Raw genomic sequence first — 20,745 nt, forward strand, 5'->3', positions numbered from 1 at the left:
CCTCAGTAACAAATTAATTTCCACATTATAATAGACTTAAACCTTAAAGATACTTTTTGTGGAGTTGAACCACAAACAGATATTCATTTTGTGACTTACTGTGTCTTTTGAGGAGACGCTGAACAATGTATTCACAACAATTAGAAAGCTATTAAAGATATTAGGTTTCATAAACAATCTTTTAATAATCATGGGCAAAGTTCACATATAAAAAGCTCTCAATTACTACTCAATCACTCTCCAAATTACACTTTTTAAATTGAATTCCCTTAAAAACTAAAGGAAAAAAAAAACGAAACACACTGAACATAGATTTTGATGTAGGCCTATTCTCTTTGTACCGCCTGATATCCAATGATTAATTGTTCTATTTGATCTACACATTTTTAATCATTTAATCTCACTATATTGCATGTTTTTTGGCGTTTTTTTCTTTTTGCGTATTTGATTTGATTATCTGTTTGTGTAGGCTATGTGCATCCGTACAATTTGTTCAATAGAAAACATATCGTATCGCGTAGTTTCTTTTCTGGGCAAATTGAATCTTAGGCAACCGGACTTGTATTTGTCTGGGAAGACGCTTCGCCTCTTATCCAAGGGGCTTCATCAGTTCGTACGCAACAAGTCTCACTAGTCCGCACCATAGACTGTAAAAAACCAGGTCCGCACTAGTTGGACGCGTAGTTTCACATCATCTGATACTTATAGAGTTCATTTAACTAAATCAGGAGTGCATAACAGGGTTACTTCATGAAGCAATACTCGACAGTCCAGTTCCTGGTCATGAGCAGAAAAAGGAGCAAAACACTTAGCAGAGGATGGTTTCGATCCATCGACCTCTGGGTTATGGGCCCAGCACGCTTCCGCTGCGCCACTCTGCTACGCCTCCACACTGCTCGCACTCCTCATTATATAGTCGGCCTCGCCTCTCCATCCGGCTACATGTAGCCTAAGTGTCACTGAATGGGTGCAAGCTAACAATAGTGCAAAACTGTTATATTTCAACGGACGAACAAGGTACAGACGAGATTAACGAGAATAACATCGCGACACGGAGCACAAGACGTTTCTCCTACTGACCTGGTGCAGTGTGTGGCCTGTTCCTACCGCTTGTGGCGTGAATCAACTCCCAGTCGTGAGAGTTTGTGGCAGTTCTCGATCCTCTCCATCTCTGACTCAACTCTTTCACTGTGGCTGTTGTAATAAAGGCAAAAAAAAACGGCCTGAAAATAAGTTTTAACAATTGCTAAAATACGTTTCTTGAAACCTTCTGTGCAATTCTCTAAACTGAAACGCAATAGCATACAAATTTACCACATTTAGTGGAGAAAAACACATACATAAATAAATATTTTGATTAAAAAATCATGTGGGCAAAAAGTGCATTTAAAGTGCTTACACTCATTTCTTGTCGTGTGCCGAAAGACTCATCCCTGTGTTACATGTAATTTCACCCTTTGCCACTAGAGGACACTGCAAGCCAGTGCTATATTTACTAAGTTAGTGTTGATATACAGAACAAACACATTGTAACTCAATTGTCTTTATTTTAATTTTAAAAATATCTTATAATTACATCTTCACACCTCACAATAAAACACAGTTTATTTCAAACACCAAGATGTGAAACCAGATAAAGTTAAATGACAGGGAGGGAAAAGCATAGACCCAGGTTAAGAGTTAAACATGATCTTTCTAATACAAAGCCATTATTTACAGTGTGTGGTGGACTGTCTGCTCTCTCAGGGACAAAAGTGATTTATTCACTTTATCCTAAAAGTTTAGGATCAGGATTATCTGCTGATTTCTAACGAATCAACAAGTCCGTAACAGACCTGTTGTCAATAAAGAGTCAATTAAGACCTGGTGGAATAAAAAATGAACCACAACAGCATGACCAACCCTTTAATTACTAATGTCTCTGACTGACTGATGACAATTGAGCTGCAATGTATTGGTGTAGGGAAGAGGATGAGCACTTCTAATACACTGCACCTTGCTCCATTGCAGCAAATGCAGCCCACTACTTTCATTAGGCTACATGTATGAGAGAGACAGAGAAGTCATCGGAAAGAAGACTTCACACTAACCACTATGACCAACTCCACTTGTCAAACAGAGGGAGTTACACATAAAAATCTGCCTCTGAATGAAGTGTTACATGTTGGAGTTCAGAATGAGTTGAAGCTAAACTACTGTGGATCTCAGACAGAGATATGGGTCGTGTGGGAAACTAGATAAGAAAGAGTGTGAGTCCCGGTGACTCATCTGGTAGAGCACATGCTTTTAATTTCGTCTTTGTTCCAGTGGCGGCCATGTGTGTTCAAACATGTTTGAATCCAGCCCGCACTTTCTCACTGTGGCTGAAATTAAGCCAAAAGCCTGAAGAGGTAACTTCTTTACATCTGGGGTCTCCTTCAGTAAATACAACTGAATCTACAGTTCAGCCTTTGTCTTTCACTTATATGTTTGGTGATTTTGCTGGATGACATATATTTGACCATAGTCTGTCAGACATATATCGAGGTCTTGCCCTAGTCTTTGTTTTAGCAGGTTTGTTTCAACTCTCTCCGATGCAGCGTCATGCTTCTTGTGGTTGTTGTGTCCGATTGAAGCTTGTGAGTTTTTCAGCAAATGATCTCTACTTCTTTAACATCCTCGTTCTGCTCCTGTTGCTGCTGCTGTATCTCGTCGTCCGCATTGCCAGTCTTCTCCTCTACTTCTCCTTCCGTTGTGCCGAACTCAAGTTCTCCTTCCCCCTGCTGCCTCTGCCCCCGGCCCCTCCTCCTGTCCTGCAGGGCGCAGGGCAGGCAGTTTGCCAGGAAGAGGACAGCGGAGAGACAGACCAGAGAGAGGACAGCGCCCACGCCGACCTCCAGCTCTCGAGCTCTCTGCCCCTCGTCATCACCCTCTTCCTCCCTCTCCACTTCTTTTTCCTGGCTCGGGGAGAAGTACACCGAGCTCTCCTCCTGGCTTGGCATCAGCACGGCTCTTTCCAGGTTGTTCCAGCTGACCATGCCTCCATACCCCACCTCGCTCCACTTTCTGTTGGTCATCCTCCTGCTCACTCTGTCGTAGTAGTCGCTGCTCACGTTGCCGCTGTTGTCCTCGTCAAAGTTCGATGTATAGACGTTGCTGTCTGACTCAATCAGTGTGTCTGAAATGTCAAAATCAAACTCCTCGCCCTCCTCGCTCTTGTCCCCTATTGGCTGCAGGAAGCCCAGGTCTAGGTTCACTCTGATCCAACCAGAACCTCTCGCCAGCCTCCTGGTCCCGCCTCTTCCTCCTCCGGCGTCCGTCCAATCGTTGTTGCCTTCACTGATGGAGTTGGAGTCGACTGCCTGATCAGCGCAGGTGGAAACCAGAAGTTCTGCTTGCAGTAAAGGTCCGCCGCCATCGCCCTGCGCAAAGATGCGCTGGTTGGGGCCTGGCGTCACCATGACCACAGTTTCAGCCAACGAGGAGAGACGCAAGAAAGAGGGAAGTTCACTGAAGGAGGAGAGGAGGGAGGCGGTGTCGTCACTGAACTGAAGCCAAACACTGATGGATGCCTCCTGCAGGGACACAACAGAAATGAATCTAAGTCTCTGATGTTCCTTTACAGCTTTGTCTTCAACCAATTCCCAACTTTGAGTCTAAAAATTTTCACATTTGCATTTTTATTTCAACACTGCCCAAATCTTGACCTGTTTCTTTCATATCTCACCTTTAACCTCTTTTTCTTTCTTCCTTTTTGAATAATTCATCAGTGTGACAACAGTCCTGTTGAATTTTGCACCCTGATCTCTAAAAATTAACCGTGGATAAACTGTATGAAGAATATTTCTTCAAACGTCACCAATGGCCACTCTCTCACCTGGTGGTGGTGGTACAGGATGTTGTAAGCTGTCACTGTGGTGGTGACGATAGAGGGGTGAGCAGGGCTGCCTGAAACCGACATGCCGAGGCCGCTGACCACCTGTACGGACAGGTCCGCAGGGGTAACGGGGTCGGAGGTCACAGTGATATCACATCTGCCCAACACACCGTCCCACTGTTCAGAGACGACCTGAGAGAGAGAGAGAGAGAGAGAGAGACTGTGATGATGCTCAGTAACAGACGACCTTCAGCTGAATTGATAAACGTGTTGCACCTACATGGAGTGATGTCTTCCCGGGCCGTAAACCAATGAGGGTGTTCTGGGCGCCGAGGAAGGCCACTTGAGGGTCCTCGACTCTCAGCCAGTCACGGACCAGCTCCGTCACATCCACGAACCAATCAGATGAGCCCAAGAGATGTGTGGTTCTCCCGCGGGGGTCCTGAGCTGTGAACTGAGTCAGGACCTGGATCGAGGAGCGCTGATACACCGGCATGCACCTGAAGAGTCAGGACGCACATCAATAGACAGCGATAACAAAGTGGCACAGTGACCTTGGATCACAGAGTACAGATAAGGTGGTGAGCCTCAACAGGGCTTTAGATAGATAGATAGATAGATAGATAGATAGATAGATAGATAGATAGATAGATAGATAGATAGATAGATAGATAGATAGATAGATAGATAGATAGATAGATAGATAGATAGATCAACCCAAAAACAATGCTCGTACCCGTTCTCTGTGAAGTGGTTCCAGCCACTGATGGCGTTGAGAACGGGGTCTGCCAAGGACACTCGCAAGGGCACTGATGGAGCCCACACCTCCAGACAGACAGAGCCGCTGAGCGCTCCCAGATGAAACTCCACCACTGCACAGGTGTTGCCCAACCCCGACTCACTTCCATCCACAAAGACAGTGGAGCAATCACTGGACACCTGTGATTATGGTGGAGACGGACGAAGAGAAACAGCTGTAGGAAGCATAGTAAGCAACACACATCTCTGTGATTATTTGTCGGCAGGTTAACCATATGATTGGTCCTGCCTTAAGGATAAAGTCTAGTAGTAAGTTTTCCAGGTTTTTGTAACCCTTGTGTGTTGCACCTTGATCGCGTTCTCATTGGTCGAGTGACACGTGACAGCGGAGGTGACATCTGACACCTTCCCATCACGGCTTATCGCCAGCACAATGACAGGAAGTGACACCGGCTGGTTGGTCAGTATGGCTGTGTTGATGATCATGTTACTCTGAGGACAGAAAACAGAAAACAAAACACACACATCCAAAGAAGAATTAAGTCAGATTAAATTAATTTGAAAGGCTATTAAGAGTTCAACCTTTGGTTTGGGAATTAATTGATACATTAAAATAAAGGAATGAATGAATGAATGAAGTACCTCTGTGATGGGAGCAATGCCCAGGATGTGTCGATCAGTGAATGAGAAGATGCTCACTGCTGCCCCTTGTGGTGATGGGGGATTACTGCGTCCAGAGTACTCCACCCACCAGTTAGCCGACACGGTCATGGCCACACCAAAGCTTCGCCTCAGTCCATCAACCGACAGGCACACCACCTGCTGAGGGACAGTGGGACTACAGAACGACAACAAAACAAAGATGATACTCAGATACAAAGACCTAAACAATGATATCTACAGATCAACAGCAAGGTGCAGACATAAGCAAATGACAATATTTACGTCACCACCACTGTGGACCTTCATGTACTTTATGGTGCTTCTTCAACACCTCGACTCACCTGTGTGTGTGTTTGAGTGTGCTGTGTTTGTGGCAGAGGATGGAGACCACATCGTGTTTGGAGCCTTGGCTTCTCTCCAGAGTCACTGCCCACAGGTCAGAGGTGAGAGTTCGCTGGGCCACCATCGCCACCAAACCTTTCTTCACCTTCAGCCTGAACACACACACACACACACACAGACGTTCAATGTAAAACTACAGTTTGCAGGCAAACAGCTGGCTTCGGCCTGTAATCCCGTGTGCTGCTTACCTTATCACAACAAACTCAGAGCTGAAGTTGGCCCTGAGACTCACAGACACCTTCACCGGCTGTCCAATCAGGACTGGGCCCCGGTGGTAGCGAATCACAACATGGGAGTCCAAGCTGAGCTCCTCCGCCTCCTGCTCATTCAAGCAGGCTTCCTCCTCCTTGGTCCTGCCCACCTCCTTCTCCTTCTCCTCTCTCAGTGTCACAGCTTTGATGTGGAAGAGCTGCCTCTGGGACTGAGCCGCTCTGTCCTCCACACATCTGGATGGATGTTGAGGAGATCAACAGATGTTCAGAGAAGTCAGCGAGAAAACGTCTTCACATGTTATTATTATCACACTCTCTGTGACGTACCCAGTTGCTGTGTCAAAGGAGGAGTAGAAAAGCTGTATTTGGTTTCTCATGGGACCCCGCAGAGATCTGAGGGCCCCCGGAGCATCCCCATCATCCACTGGATGGTATCTGAAGGAAGAATAAAAGTTCATGTGTTACCCACAGTCACCCACTGCCATGCTACTCCTCCACCCTGAAGTCAAAGGCTACACAGCAAAACTCACCTTTTTAAATTAGCTTTGTGTGTTTTATACTGTTTTATTGCTGTTTTTAATTGTATTTCACTCTGACTTTGCTCTATTAAGTGTAAAGTGTCTTTGAGCATTTGTAAAAGCGCTTACAAATGTGTAATGTATTATTATTATTATTATTATTATCATGGCTCCTCACCTCTGTGAAGGAGGTGTCACACGCTGGCGGGTCACAAAGTTGCTGTGATAATGTCCACCCCGCTGCCGTCCACGCTTCTGCACGCGGTTTTGATTGTGGCTGTTGATCTGCTGCTTGGCCAGATCCTGTTGTGATTGGTTGGCATTTTGGTCCTTGAACCAGTCACTGGGAAGAGCCAGAGTCACCACACACAGCCCCAGAGGAGGCTGGGAAAAGGGGACAGATTAAAGCAGGTGGAGGGGACGGGGGTGAAATGAAAGGCTGCGAGAGGAAAGCTGAGAGACTGCTGTGCCTCACCTGCGTCAGACAGGAAGCTTTGTGCTCCTCTGTCTCCTTGAAGGCGTGTAGTGTGATGCAGGAGCTCCTGCTGCTGGTGTCGCCCTGCTTGTGGAATAAGGTGCTCACCCTGAACCTCTCCTGCCCTCCCTCATCCCTCTCTCTCTCTACATGCTCCGAGAGGAGGGAGGCGGACAGAGGGGGGGAGAGAGGGAGCACAGTCTCTGATAGGAGCTGTGGAAAGATGCAGAGAGGTGGCTCGTTAGCTTTTAGAGGGCTTAGTGTCAAACCAGCCAACCACCAACTATTCCACTGTCGTTTTCCTCTTACCTGTCTAACTGAGTAAGGGCCAAATGAGGCCTGTAGACCCGCTCTGGGGCCCCATTTGGGCGGTGGCACCATGAAGAGGCTCTGAGAGAAGGAGAAGGGGCTGGAGTTGGAGAAAAGAGGGCCAAGCTCTCCCTGAGACAGAGGGAGGAACTGCCAGGGGGAAGGGACCACTGACATCTGCACCGGCAGGGAGAGAGGGAGCGGAGGCTGCAGGAGGGATGGAGGGACTGAGGGAGGACACAAGGAAAGAGGAACAAGTGTGAGTCAGAGTGTTAGAGACTAAAGCAGGTTACTAAGCCACCTTATCTCTCATCTTTAACACCTGTGGGTGCGGATAAGTTGCCATTGAATCGGCTGGTTCGAGTTTTGGAGTTTCCCCATTGGCTGTTGCTCTGTCAAAGTGAATTTACTGTAAATAAAGATGGATTTAACATGTGTGTGACATCAACCAGAGGTTTCTGAAGAGCAGTTTTGAATCTCCACCTCTAATACCCTGGTAGTCCAAAAAACAGGACTTCTGCGTGCAGAGTTGAGACTCCCAACTATTCCCCAAAGCACCTGCATCATCAGTGACACAAAACTTTAAACCTCAATAAAATGTAAATAGTTAAGTTACATAAAATGAGACCAAATCTATTTTGTACCATGCTATGAATCTGGTTATTTCTGTTGTAAAGTTGGACGTTTTAACATCTGAGTCACTTTTGGAGGCTGACATACATTTGTATGGGTGTTGTTCACAACCTGCAGAGCTGCCAACTTACTGTAGTGCGTTTGTCACTGAGTTCTCAAAAAGATACTGCTCATTCATTGAGTGATTGCAGACATGCAGTTAGTCAGAGCATAATGCATTATTGTCATTTGGCTCAAGGGAGATGTATAGCTCTGTATAATCAGCATAGCCATGAAAGTTAATGTTGCGCACCCCGATGATGTTATCAAGTGGAAGCCTAATGAAAAGGAGGGGACCTAGACAGCTTCCTTGTACAACACCAAAAGGCATGCCATATTTCATATTATACATACACATAAGACTGCCATAGCATTGTCTCTTTTTAATGTATATTTGGAACCAGTGAAGAGTATACTACACCCCTAATGCCCCTCCCTCTGATGAGATGTTGCCTTCAACCTGTTGAGTCACACACACAAACATCCAAGTGAAGACTCACCTGCCATGAAAATCCAGAGCAGCAACAGCATGCCATGTCCTCTCCTGCCCCACCACACCCCAGACCAGCCGTCATCCGCCATTTCCTGTGACCTGAAGCAACGCAGTGTCATGTGACACAGTGAGTACAACATTATTCTGCATTAGACATCCTGCAGAACAGGACCAGCCAATCATACTCACGGGTTTCTGTAACCACAACCTCTGAAGATAACAAGGTGTTTTTTGTTGTTCTCATATCATAACTAAACTAAAACTAATACTCTTATAATAAATGAAGGTATAGCCCTTCACTCGGTGATAATAACTCTAGGCCTTCTTCCTTCCGGGTCTTCATCAGCATTTTTGACAGACAATGAAATAGTCTAATATCAGTAGGTTTTTACAAATCCTGGCTTTAAAGTTGTAGTGTGTGTGTGTGTGTGTGTGTGTGTGTGTGTGTGTGTGTGTGTGTGTGTGTGTGTGTGTGTGTGTGTGTGTGTTGCATGTCTGTTAAATGTAACACATTAACATTAAATGAAATAACACAACATTGATTAAATTAGATCCACAAATCTTTCAAGATATTTTTCAGTAGCCTATTTGTTGTTTTCATGACCGAGCCTTTAAGTGCCTTCTGCTGTGGTGAGGATGCGCTGTATGTGCCCTTTTTTTTCTTTTTGCCCCTGCTGTCTGTGACTCTGTGCATGCCACTGGGTGGAGCTAATAATTGTGTCAGCGATTATCCCTCACTTGCCGGTGCCTGCATTTGACTTGGGAATCAGTGTTTTTGTAATTTGCTACATAGAAGCTTTAACACCTACAGTTCAAACTGAGCACATTTCAGCTGCTAAAGACCATGTAACATAAACAAAAGAACAAGCTTTAGTGACGTGGAGTGTTTTGTCAACCAGTGTTTCAAAGGTGGCGTGTATTTTTATTTGTATTTTAATGTTTATTTAACAGGGACAATACATACAACATTGCCACAGAAAATGGAAAATGCGATGCATATAAGACGTCTAGCTTCAGCTTATTTGCAGTCTTTGTCCCTGGTCAGGCTTTGGAATAGGATCAAATATACTGAATACAATAAATGTAATAATACAAATACAGTGGATAATACAGTTCAAACCAGTTCAAGCCCTCAAACTCTGAACTAATGCAAAGATGCAGCTGTTTCACATGGATCGTATATGTCCATGTGGGAGCAAGTCTCCATTATAAAAAGTTATAAGGATCAGCTCCAGCTTCCAAGGTTAAATCTGGTTGAGTCAGAGGTCAAAACCAATCAGAACGTACTAATGTGCAACATCAACGGAGAGCCTGTAGCAGCCAAGGTGGCCTTGTTGCTGTGCAGCAGTGAGCAATACACAAAGACTAGACAGCTCAGTAACATGCACTTTAAGAGACAACATAAGCACCATCCTCACTCACAGCCACATAGTGGACACAGTGTAAAACACCAACTCATTGCAAACAGCCAAAGATGTATTCTGCAACGCACCAAAAAAAAAAAAAAAAAAAAAAAAAAAGATTAGGAAAAAAAAAAAGGAATGCTAGAAAATATAATGATGAGTAAAATAAACATCTTCCCCCCAAAGAATAGCTTTTTAACTGGACAGCACTAGGAAAGGCAAGAGGTGTTATGAGCCTGGACTGTTGTGATCTCATCCTACTCCTCATCACATAATAGATTCATTAATGTTGGTCAAGCCATCTGACTTGAGTCAAGTTGTGACTCCCACAGCTCAGATCTTAATGTATAGATGCTCAAAGGGTGACAAAAAGCAGCTTAAGCACTTTAAGACAGGGAGTCAGATATTCTGAAATATTTACAGATTGTCACTGTGACTCAGTGAAGAGGGGTGGTCCTGAACCCACCTGTGAATTCACCTGCTGTGTTAGTTTATGAAAAGCACATGAGCGTATTATAAAGCATGCAATGCAACTGCACTCCAGCTGGGTTCATCACTGGAAACACCCCAGACTGTTGTTGTCTGCAGTGTGTCGGTGTATCCGATTGTGTTTTGTGAGTATTTGCAGCTCAAATCAAATTGATGAAGATGTTTTCTTCATTTATCTGTGTGTCGTCTGTTTGCCTGTTTTCATGTGTTGCTAATATGTGTTGAGCTCCATGCAGTCTTGACATGGTGTCTAACTGTTTAGTTACCAGCTGCCAAAACATGTGTCTGATACAATATTAGCTCAGTGATGACAAGAAGATCAATAAGGTGGTGGATACATGTGACTACAGTTAGGTGTCCTGGTGCAGAGGCCTTGCATTTGGACCCGAATCTCTGTCTCTGTCTGTCTGTCGGTCCAAAGAGCAGATCCAAGGTCGTTTTAAACCAATTAGAGCCCCATCATGCAGCGTCATCGACAGACACTCAAAATCAGCCAACAACATTACACACACACACACACACACACACACACACACACACACACACACACACACACACACACACACACACACACACACACACACACACACACACACACACACACACACACGCACACAAACAGTCAGACAGCTCAAGTGGGAGGAAAGAGGTGAATTTGAGACCCAAACAGCAGAACATGGAGCCTCAACAGAACAGCTGTGTGTTTCCACATGGGATCAGTCCCCCTGAACGGGACACATTACACTATACCATGAAGTCCGCACACTCACACACACACACAGACAGACACACGCACGCCTGTCCTCCTACCCACCTGGATCTGTCCTTTTTAGTTACATCTTTTCGTTGAGGTGGGCTAGAAGCAGGTGTCTCCCTCTGTCCGCGCTCGAAGCCACAATCACAGCCTCCAACAGGATCTAACAAAAAACACTTAACTGTATTTTTCCTCAGTCTTCTCTCCCGCTGCTGCTGTAAACCTCCACTCTGTCTTCGTTCCCTCTCTGTGCCAGATTCACACAATACGGATTTATGTGTTTAAAACGGTAAATAATCCCCCCACCCTCCACCCTCCCCCTCTACTTATGTCCCTCCTCCCTCCCCCTCGTTATTTATTATTTTTTCTTATAGATTTCTGCTTCTTCCTTAACGCTTTGTTCGCTGATCTCTCTTCTTTTCTTCCTCAAGTCATTTTTACCAAAGCCTGGGGCACTTTTTTGTATCATGTTGTTTATGTGTGTGTGTGTGTGTGTGTGTGTGTGTGTGTGTGTGTGTGTGTGTGTGTGTGTGTGTGTGTGTGTGTGTGTGTGTGTGTGTGTGTGTGTGTGTGTTTCATAATGTGTGGTTGGTGTTTACCATAATGTGTCCATCACACAGTAGCTACAGTTGTGTTGTATAATTAGAAACTGTCTGTGGTTCAGTGGTTATGCGGTGGTTGTGCATTAAGATGATAAAGTGTCATTTTGAGCTCGGCATTGTAAATCCCACTGTGCGCTGAACTGGACATGTGTCACGTTTGTGCTTTATTTAGTGGTTTATCCCATGAAACATGGGTGACATGTGATGGCAGCGCTGACCGGAGGGTCACCATCTATTTTTATGGCTAATACATGGGTAATTGTCTTGGTAAAGTGATATGATAATTATATATTTAATGTTTATTCTATGTACGTTTTCCTAATTGTGGGGGACAGGACTGTTACATGACTTGTATAGATGATGGGAGAAATTGGGTTTTGAGTCCTCTTCTTGTGTCTTTGCATAGTTTGAACCCAAAGCAGCTGGTTTTATTGACATACCTGTAGAAAATTCAAAGCAGCATATTTTCCTCTTCTCTTATGTTTTATGTGAAGTGCTGATCCAAGAGAAGCTATTCAGTATTGAATCAGGATTCAGGGTCGTGTCCTCTTCTCCTCTCTCAGGTGGAGCATGATGACAACAGGTCAACAGGTCAGAGAGAGAGAGTATAGATCTGAGGTCAGCGCTACTTCTACCTTTTACCTATTACCACACACACACACGCATTACATATTTGTGTGTGTGTGTGTGTGTGTGTAGAGTGGTAATAGAGCAGCAGAAGGGGCTTAGGAGGACAATGGATCTGACACCGAGAGGAGCTTAACATAGCAGAGACAAAAAATGAAATGCAGCCTCAGTATTCGACTACACAGACCTCCACCCACTCCACTACATCCACACTGTTCATATTCCTGCAGCACAGCTCCATCCTCCATTGCATTACTCACAGTGTCCTCGTATAGTGTTACAGTAGTAAAGGAGTAATATCAACATGGTGCACAGTCTGGCTCTGGGGTCCCAGTTCTCCAGGGGCCTTGAAGGCATCTTGTCCAGTTGTCAGTTTGTCTGTGATTTCGGACATGATGGTGTTTGTGTCCAGCTCAGGTAGGTGGTAGGTTATGAGGTAATGAGGTACAGGTTACGAGGTTACTGGTATAGTAAACAACAGCACTATAGTTAATGCTTACAAGATCTGCATACTAAGTTGTGTTGATCGAAGATGCAGGTGTTAGATGAGCAACTGAGAAAATATACACAGGATATAGACACAGGATAACACTTTAACAGGAAACCTCTGTAGGCAACACCAGGTGTAAAAATAGATTATGAATTAGGATTATTAGGTTGATTCAGCAACAAAGACACGAACCACCAAATTAGGAAAATGTGGCTAATTTGGAAAATGCTAAGAAAAGTCCCTCAAGGTAAGATGGAAAAATTCCTTTGTAGAGAAACAAGGGGGACACCCTGAGGAAAAAGCCCCACAGGGCCTCATCCAGATTTCATTATTGATCATCAGAAACAGCCTAATTAGACAAAACATTTCAACTGCAGTGTTAAAACAGGATTCACTTAAGATCACAGGTGCTGTAAACAGGTCATCATGTTGTATTGGTTGATTTTTTGGATAAGGAGACATCAATCCAACCCCTGCAATAAACACACAGGAAGAAGGAAACGGTGATTGTGTCAAGAAACTAATAGAAACTTGTCAACAACCTGACTTCTGCCTCCACAGATGCTGATATTTAGTGGAGTCTATTCATCTCGTGCTTTTTCTGTGTTCTGCAGCATCAGCTTCATTTTCCTGCGGTGTCTCCTGACCCACTTTAGAGCATTTCATTTGCTCACTGTCCGTCTGCTGCATAAAAACACTGATGAATGTTTGACTGATAATCCCCAATTACACTGCCTTTATCATTTTGAGGTGCTGGCTGCTCCGTTAAAGCCGAGGAGGCAGAGACGGCAGAAAGCAGCCGGGACGCCGGTGGTGTCCCTCATTGGACTGTCTGGTTGGCTTTACTGAGGCTAAAAGCTAATCATGAATCTCACTCTGACTGTTGTGGTTTCTATCTCTGGCCCACTGCTGCCAGTCCAACATGTTGATATACAGTTAATTCAGAAAGTCTTTGGACTCATTCACTGTATTCACATTGTTGTGTTGCAGCTGAAACCATTCAAACAAATGTTCTTTTATATTTATATTTATTTTATATAAATATTAGACTTTAAAGTTCAGTTTCTTCCATTTCTGTGGATCAGATGTTTCTACAATTTGATTGGACATAATGTGGAACGCTATAAGGTCTCACAGCAAATCTTTTTGCCATTACTCAAGACTTCCCTCACAATTATGACAAAACCTCTCACAAGCGGGTTAATATTTTCTATTTTTCTACACATCCTTGTCTCTCTCTCCCTCCCCTGTGTCAATCCCTCACAGGATAATCTGCAGCTGTAATCTGCAGTCATCTGTCATTGTTTCTCTGATGGGACATTTGCAACGAGGCCAGATTATCATCTCATACCGTGACCTGACCAGGGAGGATGAGGCAAAATACACCCACTCACTCACTCACTCACACACACACACACACACACACACACACACACACACACACACACACACACACACACACACACACACACACACACACACACACACACACACACACACACACACACGTAATGTGTTGACCATATCTGTATTTCATCCTGTCCCCTCTGTACCTTTGTGTGTGTTTGTGTGTAGATGGCCATTAGACATACAAACAGCCTACGGACAGTAAAAAAAAAACAAAGAAAGACGAATCCACCTTTTCAATACAAGGGTCAACGCCCTAAAAAGCAAAACCAAAAAATTTAATTATGCAATAGACAACTGCGCACACGTCAGACTTATATCTTCAGAGGAGACATATTGTCAATCAATAATCTGTTTCACTTGTACTACTGGATGTTTTAAGACAAACTGTATTTTATACATGGTGATAGCTGATAAATCATATACACACGTCAACCCAACCTGTAAAAGTTTATAGGACTGTTCACCTTCGCCAAGGCAGCAGGTGTCAGTTTTGTAGTTAATGTTAGACTAGTTTAAATTATCCACAACAAACAATTACATTGTCATTTGGTAACAAAAAAATAAATAAATCATACCAACACCCAGTATGATCAAAGACATCAACTCAGGTCCTGTCATTTTATATCTTTAAATCATTAATGTAGCGCATGTTACTCATCACCGACTCTTTTGGGGGAGAGAAATCAGGCCACAGAAAAACTCAGGCCCGTACTTTGAAAAGTGGAAATGGCGTTGTCAGCAGGCGCGTTTCCAGAAAGTTAATGAAATATAGAAAACATCTGCACAGCTGCAAAAAGTGATAACAGGCCTGGTGCACGGACACAGTCACAAAGACACCAGAGACCGGCACCCTTGAATAAAAGGTAGAAGTCGTATTTATTATTGCCCATAATAGACTTATAGGCCTACCTTTAACTTGAGAGTGCTGGTCTCTTGTATCTTTGAGTTTCCAGAAAGTAGCTGAGTGTTGATTTTTGTCCAGACTTTTTGTCACAAGACTATAGGTGAAATGCAAAAATAATCTAGAAATGTAGAACAGAAATCCACAAAGCTTCTTCTACTTCCAAATATAAAACTTCACAAATGTCTGTTTGTCAGTTGTAAATACTTTCCATTTATTTGTAAATGAAATAATTCAAAGTCTTCCTGCATTCAGAAAGTTGAACATGTCTGGCACCAGTTGGTCTCAGGTCGGTGGCTGTTTTACCAACAAGACTGAAGAGACTGCAAGACTGAAACTGTTGCGTGATGATGAGCAGATATTCACCCACGACCGTGACATCACACCCAGACAGAGACAACAAGAGAAAGTGGGAGGAGGAAAAGAGGAGAGGAGACAAATGAAAAGAACAAGGAGGCGAAGGATAGTCCAGTAATTTTAGGCCATAAAAGGGGTCAACGTTAAACAAATTGCAACAGAAGCAAACTCAACTGATTTTGTATCCTCAACATGTCCTGAGTGAGGGAAAAAAAGCCCCGAAGAATCCCATTAGGGGAAAGTTTCGAAAAACACCCAAACATATCCCATTTATATGCATATAAAAAATTATTTTCACGTGAATAGGGTAAAATTTTTAACCTTTAAATATCTCCATGAAAATTACTGAGTTGATTACTTACATTAAGACAAACAAAAAATGTATTACAAGTTTTTTAAAATTCTTTGTTAACATGAGCAAATTTGCATAAATCTGCATAAATTTGCATAAAACGCACCGTTTTGACGGCACATGTATATATGAAGTTGCTGTGGTGGTACCGGCATGAAAATTGGAATGAGTTGACTCCATCGGTCAACCGACAAGTTGACCACTTTAAATTTCAAGATGACTGCAATTTTTCAAGAGAGCCACATCCTTAGTAGAGCAGGTATGACACGCTCCGTCTCTATTAATGCTCATGGGCCTAAATTGGTTCCATTCCTTAAGTTTTTTAACTGTAATATGTTAACAAGATTGAACAAGACATTTTCACCTGCTCTACTCAATGTTTAGATCAAGTGCTGTATGTATGCAAATTAGCCATATGTAATTGGATTATGCACTATTGGCTCATGTCATACCTGCTCTACTAAGGATGTGGCTGTCTTGAAAAACCAACCAAAACCCGGCCATAGCAGCGTATTTCAGTTTGTGCGAATCAGGGGATTTTACAGTCATCTTGAAATTTAAAGTGGTCAACTTGTCGGTTGACCGATGGAGTCAACTCACTCCAATTTCCATGCAGGTACCACCACAGCAACTTCATGTATACATGTGCCATCAAAACGGTGCAATTTATGCAGATTTATGCAAATGTATGCACATTTGCTCATGTTAACAAAGAATTTCAAAAAACTTGTAATACATTTTTTGTTTGTCTTAATGTAAGTAATCAACTCAGTAATTTTCATGGAGATATCTAAAGGTTAAAAATGTTACCCTATTCATGTGAAAAAAATGTTTTATATGCGTATAAATGGGATATGTTTGGGTGTTTTTCTAAACTTTCCCCTAATGGAATTCTTCGGGGCTTTTTTTCCCTCACTCAGGACATGCTGAGGATACAAAATCAGTTGAGTTTGCTTCTGTTGCAATTTGTTTAACCTTTTCTCATAAAATGACTGGACTAGGAGGAAGTGAGTAAAAGAAGAAGAAGAACGGGAAAGAGGAGACATAAATAACACAAACAGGAAGTTGGTGTCAACGGCAAAGGAAGCCACATCACTGCACGTTGTAACCACCTTCGTCTCTCACTGTCTCCTCCTCCTCCTCCTCGCTCTTGTCTTTATTCGCCAAAACTTTCCATGTAGTACCTACTTCCATTTACCTACTTGAAAGGCAACAAATCAGGTCAAACACAATGCAAAAGTTCACACATTTAATCACAAATAAACAACAGCAACAGAGAAACAAACCAATGTTGACCAGGCGATGGGTCCGTTTTTTGATTAAAGGAACATATCCAGCACAGAGAGACGTCCTGAGATTAGCCTAGCTTAGCACGAGGACGGGGGGGGGGGGGGGGGGGGGGGGGGGGGGGGACTGCTAAAAACATCTCCAGCTGTCGGCTCTACACGCTGTAGCTTAGCTGGGCAGGAACTTAAAAGCAGTTTGGGATGCTAAAAACCCAAAATATATGAACACAAAGTACAACAAGTGTGTTTTCACAGTAAAGTAATAGTGCCAGACCAGTAGCATATCACATCGTAATATACAACTTCAGTCAGGGTGAAACACCGTGAACACTGTGAACACTGTGAATACCGTCAGTACAGTTAACACATGCTAACACAACGGCTTCTACTGCGAATGGTCACTTTTACATAATCTTAAATAATGTCTCAGTAGGTCAGGAGTGACGACGACAATGACAATGATGATGACAGTGACGATGATGATGACGATGATGATGGTGATGATGATGATGAGGCACCTCAGTAGTTGCAGCCACTGTTCCTGGCAGACGAAGGCTCTCTGCTGTCACTGACTGCCAGTCGCTCCAGAGCTGATTTGACAAGGCACAGGGAAAGCAGCCATATTTAATTTAACTGACTGTGTGTGTGTCTGTGTGTGTGTGTGTTCTTGTACATGCTACGTTGTGAGGACCGAGTTTTTAACCCACAGAGTGAGGACATTTTTGGGAAGTGAGGACATTTTGGCCGGTCCTCACTTTTTCCAAGGGCTGTTTGAGGGTTAAGACTTGGGTTAAGACGTTAGGTTATAATTAGGTTTAAATTAGGTTTAGAGTAATGGTTAAAGCAGAAGTAAGTGGTCTGGTCGTTTTCGCTAATGCTGCGTTCCAGGCAGGCTTTTGAAATCGTAAATTACAGCTTCAAGTCACAACTTACGACTTTGTAGCGTTCCAGGCAACCCACTCGTGTTTTTCCGACCTGTTTTACCGGTGAAAGTCACTATAACGGCCACTCGTAACTTCCGACCGGTGAAGTTGTACCAGATCGAACTGGTACCACTTCACGGTCGGAAAAATACGAGTTTCCTTGAACGCACCATAACAGTCCTCGTCCCTACGTCGCCACATTCACGGCGTCCCTTGGCTGCACACACAGCCCTGCATGCCGTTCTCTCTCCTCATTGGATAAAAACTGTAGGATACGATAAATGTTTTCTCCTCGGCTCAGAGCAGAGCAGAGTGACTGACAGACCCGTGATTCAGACCAAACACTCTGTGTAAGTGATTGCTGTCGGAAGATATAACTATTTAAGACTTATATTAACACAAATATATCACTTACTTCTGCTTTAAGTTTAGGCATTTGTTTTGGATGGTTAAGGTTAGGGTAAGGGGCTAGGGAATACATTATGTCAATGACATGTCCTCACAAAGATAGATTTACAAGGATGTGTGTGTGTATGTGTGTGCATTACCAGGGTAGGACAGTCTCTTCTCTCCCTCATCGTTCTTAACAGTTTTCCCTCGATGGTACGACACTGACACAAACAGAAAGGGACAAATGTTAAGATCACACATCTTACTCTCATGTTTTGTCAACAAATCTCATGCACAGACTCAAACAGAGGCTGTGTTAGTCAGTACAGTACAGTGTAGGCTATGTGTTGAGTGGGTGGGGGGTCTCACCACTGTGGCTCTGTGTGGGTCCAACCCAACGGCTCTGCCTCCTGTCTGAAACTGAAAAAATGTAAACACTGCAGTTGTAATTGATAAGTGGCAACTCCAGGAATGAAACCACAGACTGTGTGTGAAGTAGACATAGACATTTATAATTAGAGCTAATGTGAATTATTGCACTTTTTATTATTGTTATGATAATTATATTTGACTTGTAACACAATAAATCACGTATTGAAGAACACTGTCTTGTGCTGGGTTGACATCTACAGACAAGTAATACTGTTTTACTGAGTAGTGAAGTATAACCCTTACTACCCATTTAGAAAATATAAAATCCAAAAAACAAAAACAAACAAAAACCATTAATGGAGCTCCATGTTCTGAGCTCATTTTATTCTGTGTAGTGTGTGATGAATGCTCAGTAGTGTCTTTTATTCTATTTTTGATTGGCTTATGTATGATATGAAAAGAGACAAATAACCAAGTCCAGTTGCTTTTGACTTAAATTTCTTTGGGGATAACGATGACCTGGACAAATGAGAATATTCACAGGCCTATGAAAAGAGAGTTTGATTTTTAGCAGAGATAAAACTGTTTTGAGGTGTGTGCGTGCGTGCGTGCTTGCGTGCGTGCGTGTGTGTCAGATGTTTGGTGAAAGTAGTTTGACTACTGAGGTTTATTTTCACAGTTTTAAGAAATCAAAGAAGATTTCCAGAAATGTGCTCAATTGTGAAAACTGTGAAATATCCCATCCATATTCTATTCTATTCTATTCTATTCTATTCTATTCTATTCTATTCTATTCTATTCCATTCTATTCTATTCTATTCTATTCTATTCTCTGATGTCAGGGTGACAGACGTCTTCGAAAACAAGTCTTTCTTGGACATAATCTTTAATCTGAGAAATCTTAATCTGAAAATGTGAGTAATGATTGTGAACTTGTGTGCGTACACTTGTGTGTGTCTATTGTGTATGCGTGTGTGTGTGTGTGTGTGTTCGTGTGTGTGTGTGTGTGTGTGTGTGCGTGTGTGTGTGCGTGGGTGGGGGGTGGGGTCTACTCACATCTCCTCTGCAGTGCTTCGACAGTGGGCCTGGTGAAGCGGATCAGTAAAATAACCAGCAGCACACAGCAGAGCAAAGCAGTCACCACTTTGTAGGCGTGCAGCTGTCCCTCAACATCTGGCTTAACTGGACACACACACACACACAGATGGAGAGAGAGAGAGATTCATACAGTAAATGTAGCTGCTGCACGTGCTTCAGTAGAAGTTGACAAAACCTCATTGAAAATATATTTTAGTTGTTGACTTGACTGTTTTTTTTGTATTTTTACTGTGGTAAAAGTTTAATAAGAAACATGGATTAGAGAAGTCAAGTGTCTGAAGATGAAAGTACGTTATTTGTGTTAGTGCTGAAACATCCAGACAGCACGCAGAGTTTATTTTACAGTGTTGCACTCAGTAGGCGGAGAAACAAACGTGCTACACCACAGCATGATCAGTGTGTTTAGATCACACACATCCTTGTATACTGCATCATGTTAAAACACTGCTGAGTGTAAAATGTCAAACCACAAGAGCACTTGAAATAAGATCATTTACACAGACTGTCACACACAGAGACACACAGACACACACACACACAGCTACACACACACACACACAGTAGACGTACCTGTGCAATTAACCCTCAGTGTATCACATAGGGTCACGGTCAAGTGTGCTCCATTCTTAGAGATGTTATAAGCCTTCTTCATCAGGCCGCTATGCCATTTTGGTATACCTTTACAATCTTTCTTCTCACACGCATCTTTCAGAAAATCCATGGCCTCTTTGGTTGAGCAGACAAGTTGTGTTAAGGAGGGGGAGGAGGGCTGATAGAGAATCACGTCTCCGACACATCGACTCTTCCACTTGACTGTGAGGAAGCCCTGGACAGGTAACGGCTCAGGTGTGGTGGAGATGGCAGTTGTTGGTGCTTGTGTAGGGCAGAAACAGGTGGTGGTGGCCATCGGGGTGGTGCTGTTGGTCTCAGTG

General features: G+C 43.3%; 2 protein-coding genes across 2 annotated transcripts; both read right to left on the reverse strand.

The window, feature by feature from the left end:
- Positions 1-2,627: 2,627 nt before the first annotated feature.
- Positions 2,628-8,397, reverse strand: tmem132a (transmembrane protein 132A; the record flags this gene model as incomplete). The annotated part of the gene is made up of 13 exons (XM_083976376.1): positions 2,628-3,554; positions 3,857-4,048; positions 4,137-4,356; positions 4,593-4,795; positions 4,964-5,107; positions 5,258-5,453; positions 5,620-5,772; positions 5,869-6,126; positions 6,220-6,327; positions 6,589-6,794; positions 6,886-7,098; positions 7,195-7,421; positions 8,367-8,397. 13 exons carry the CDS (start codon positions 8,395-8,397, stop codon positions 2,628-2,630), a joined length of 3,078 nt encoding a protein of 1,025 aa, XP_083832502.1.
- Positions 8,398-17,417: 9,020 nt separating this feature from the next.
- Positions 17,418-20,504, reverse strand: cd5 (CD5 molecule). The gene is made up of 5 exons (XM_083973409.1): positions 20,384-20,504; positions 19,772-19,897; positions 18,713-18,763; positions 18,502-18,564; positions 17,418-17,620 (listed from the first exon to the last, which is right to left on the reverse strand). The coding sequence occupies exons 1-5, from the start codon at positions 20,463-20,465 to the stop codon at positions 17,550-17,552; spliced, it is 393 nt and encodes a 130-aa protein (XP_083829535.1). The 5' UTR covers positions 20,466-20,504; the 3' UTR covers positions 17,418-17,549.
- Between the last annotated feature and the right edge of the window lie 241 nt (positions 20,505-20,745).

The sequence above is a fragment of the Trachurus trachurus genome, assembly GCF_905171665.1.
Source record: "Trachurus trachurus genome assembly, chromosome: 1".
Taxonomy (NCBI): domain Eukaryota; kingdom Metazoa; phylum Chordata; class Actinopteri; order Carangiformes; family Carangidae; genus Trachurus; species Trachurus trachurus.

What these genes read in the sequence shown, in the direction of transcription:
- cd5 (XM_083973409.1), bottom strand. Translation starts at nt 20,465, where the DNA reads ATGAAGAAGGCTTATAACATCTCTAAGAATGGAGCACACTTGACCGTG. An exon ending in ACTGAGGGTTAATTGCACAG is followed by an intron (nt 19,898 to 20,383) that starts GTACGTCTACTG and finishes GTGTGTGTCCAG; the next exon opens with TTAAGCCAGATGTTGAGGGA. An exon ending in GAAGAGACTGTCCTACCCTG is followed by an intron (nt 17,621 to 18,501) that starts GTAATGCACACA and finishes TTGTCAAATCAG; the next exon opens with CTCTGGAGCGACTGGCAGTC.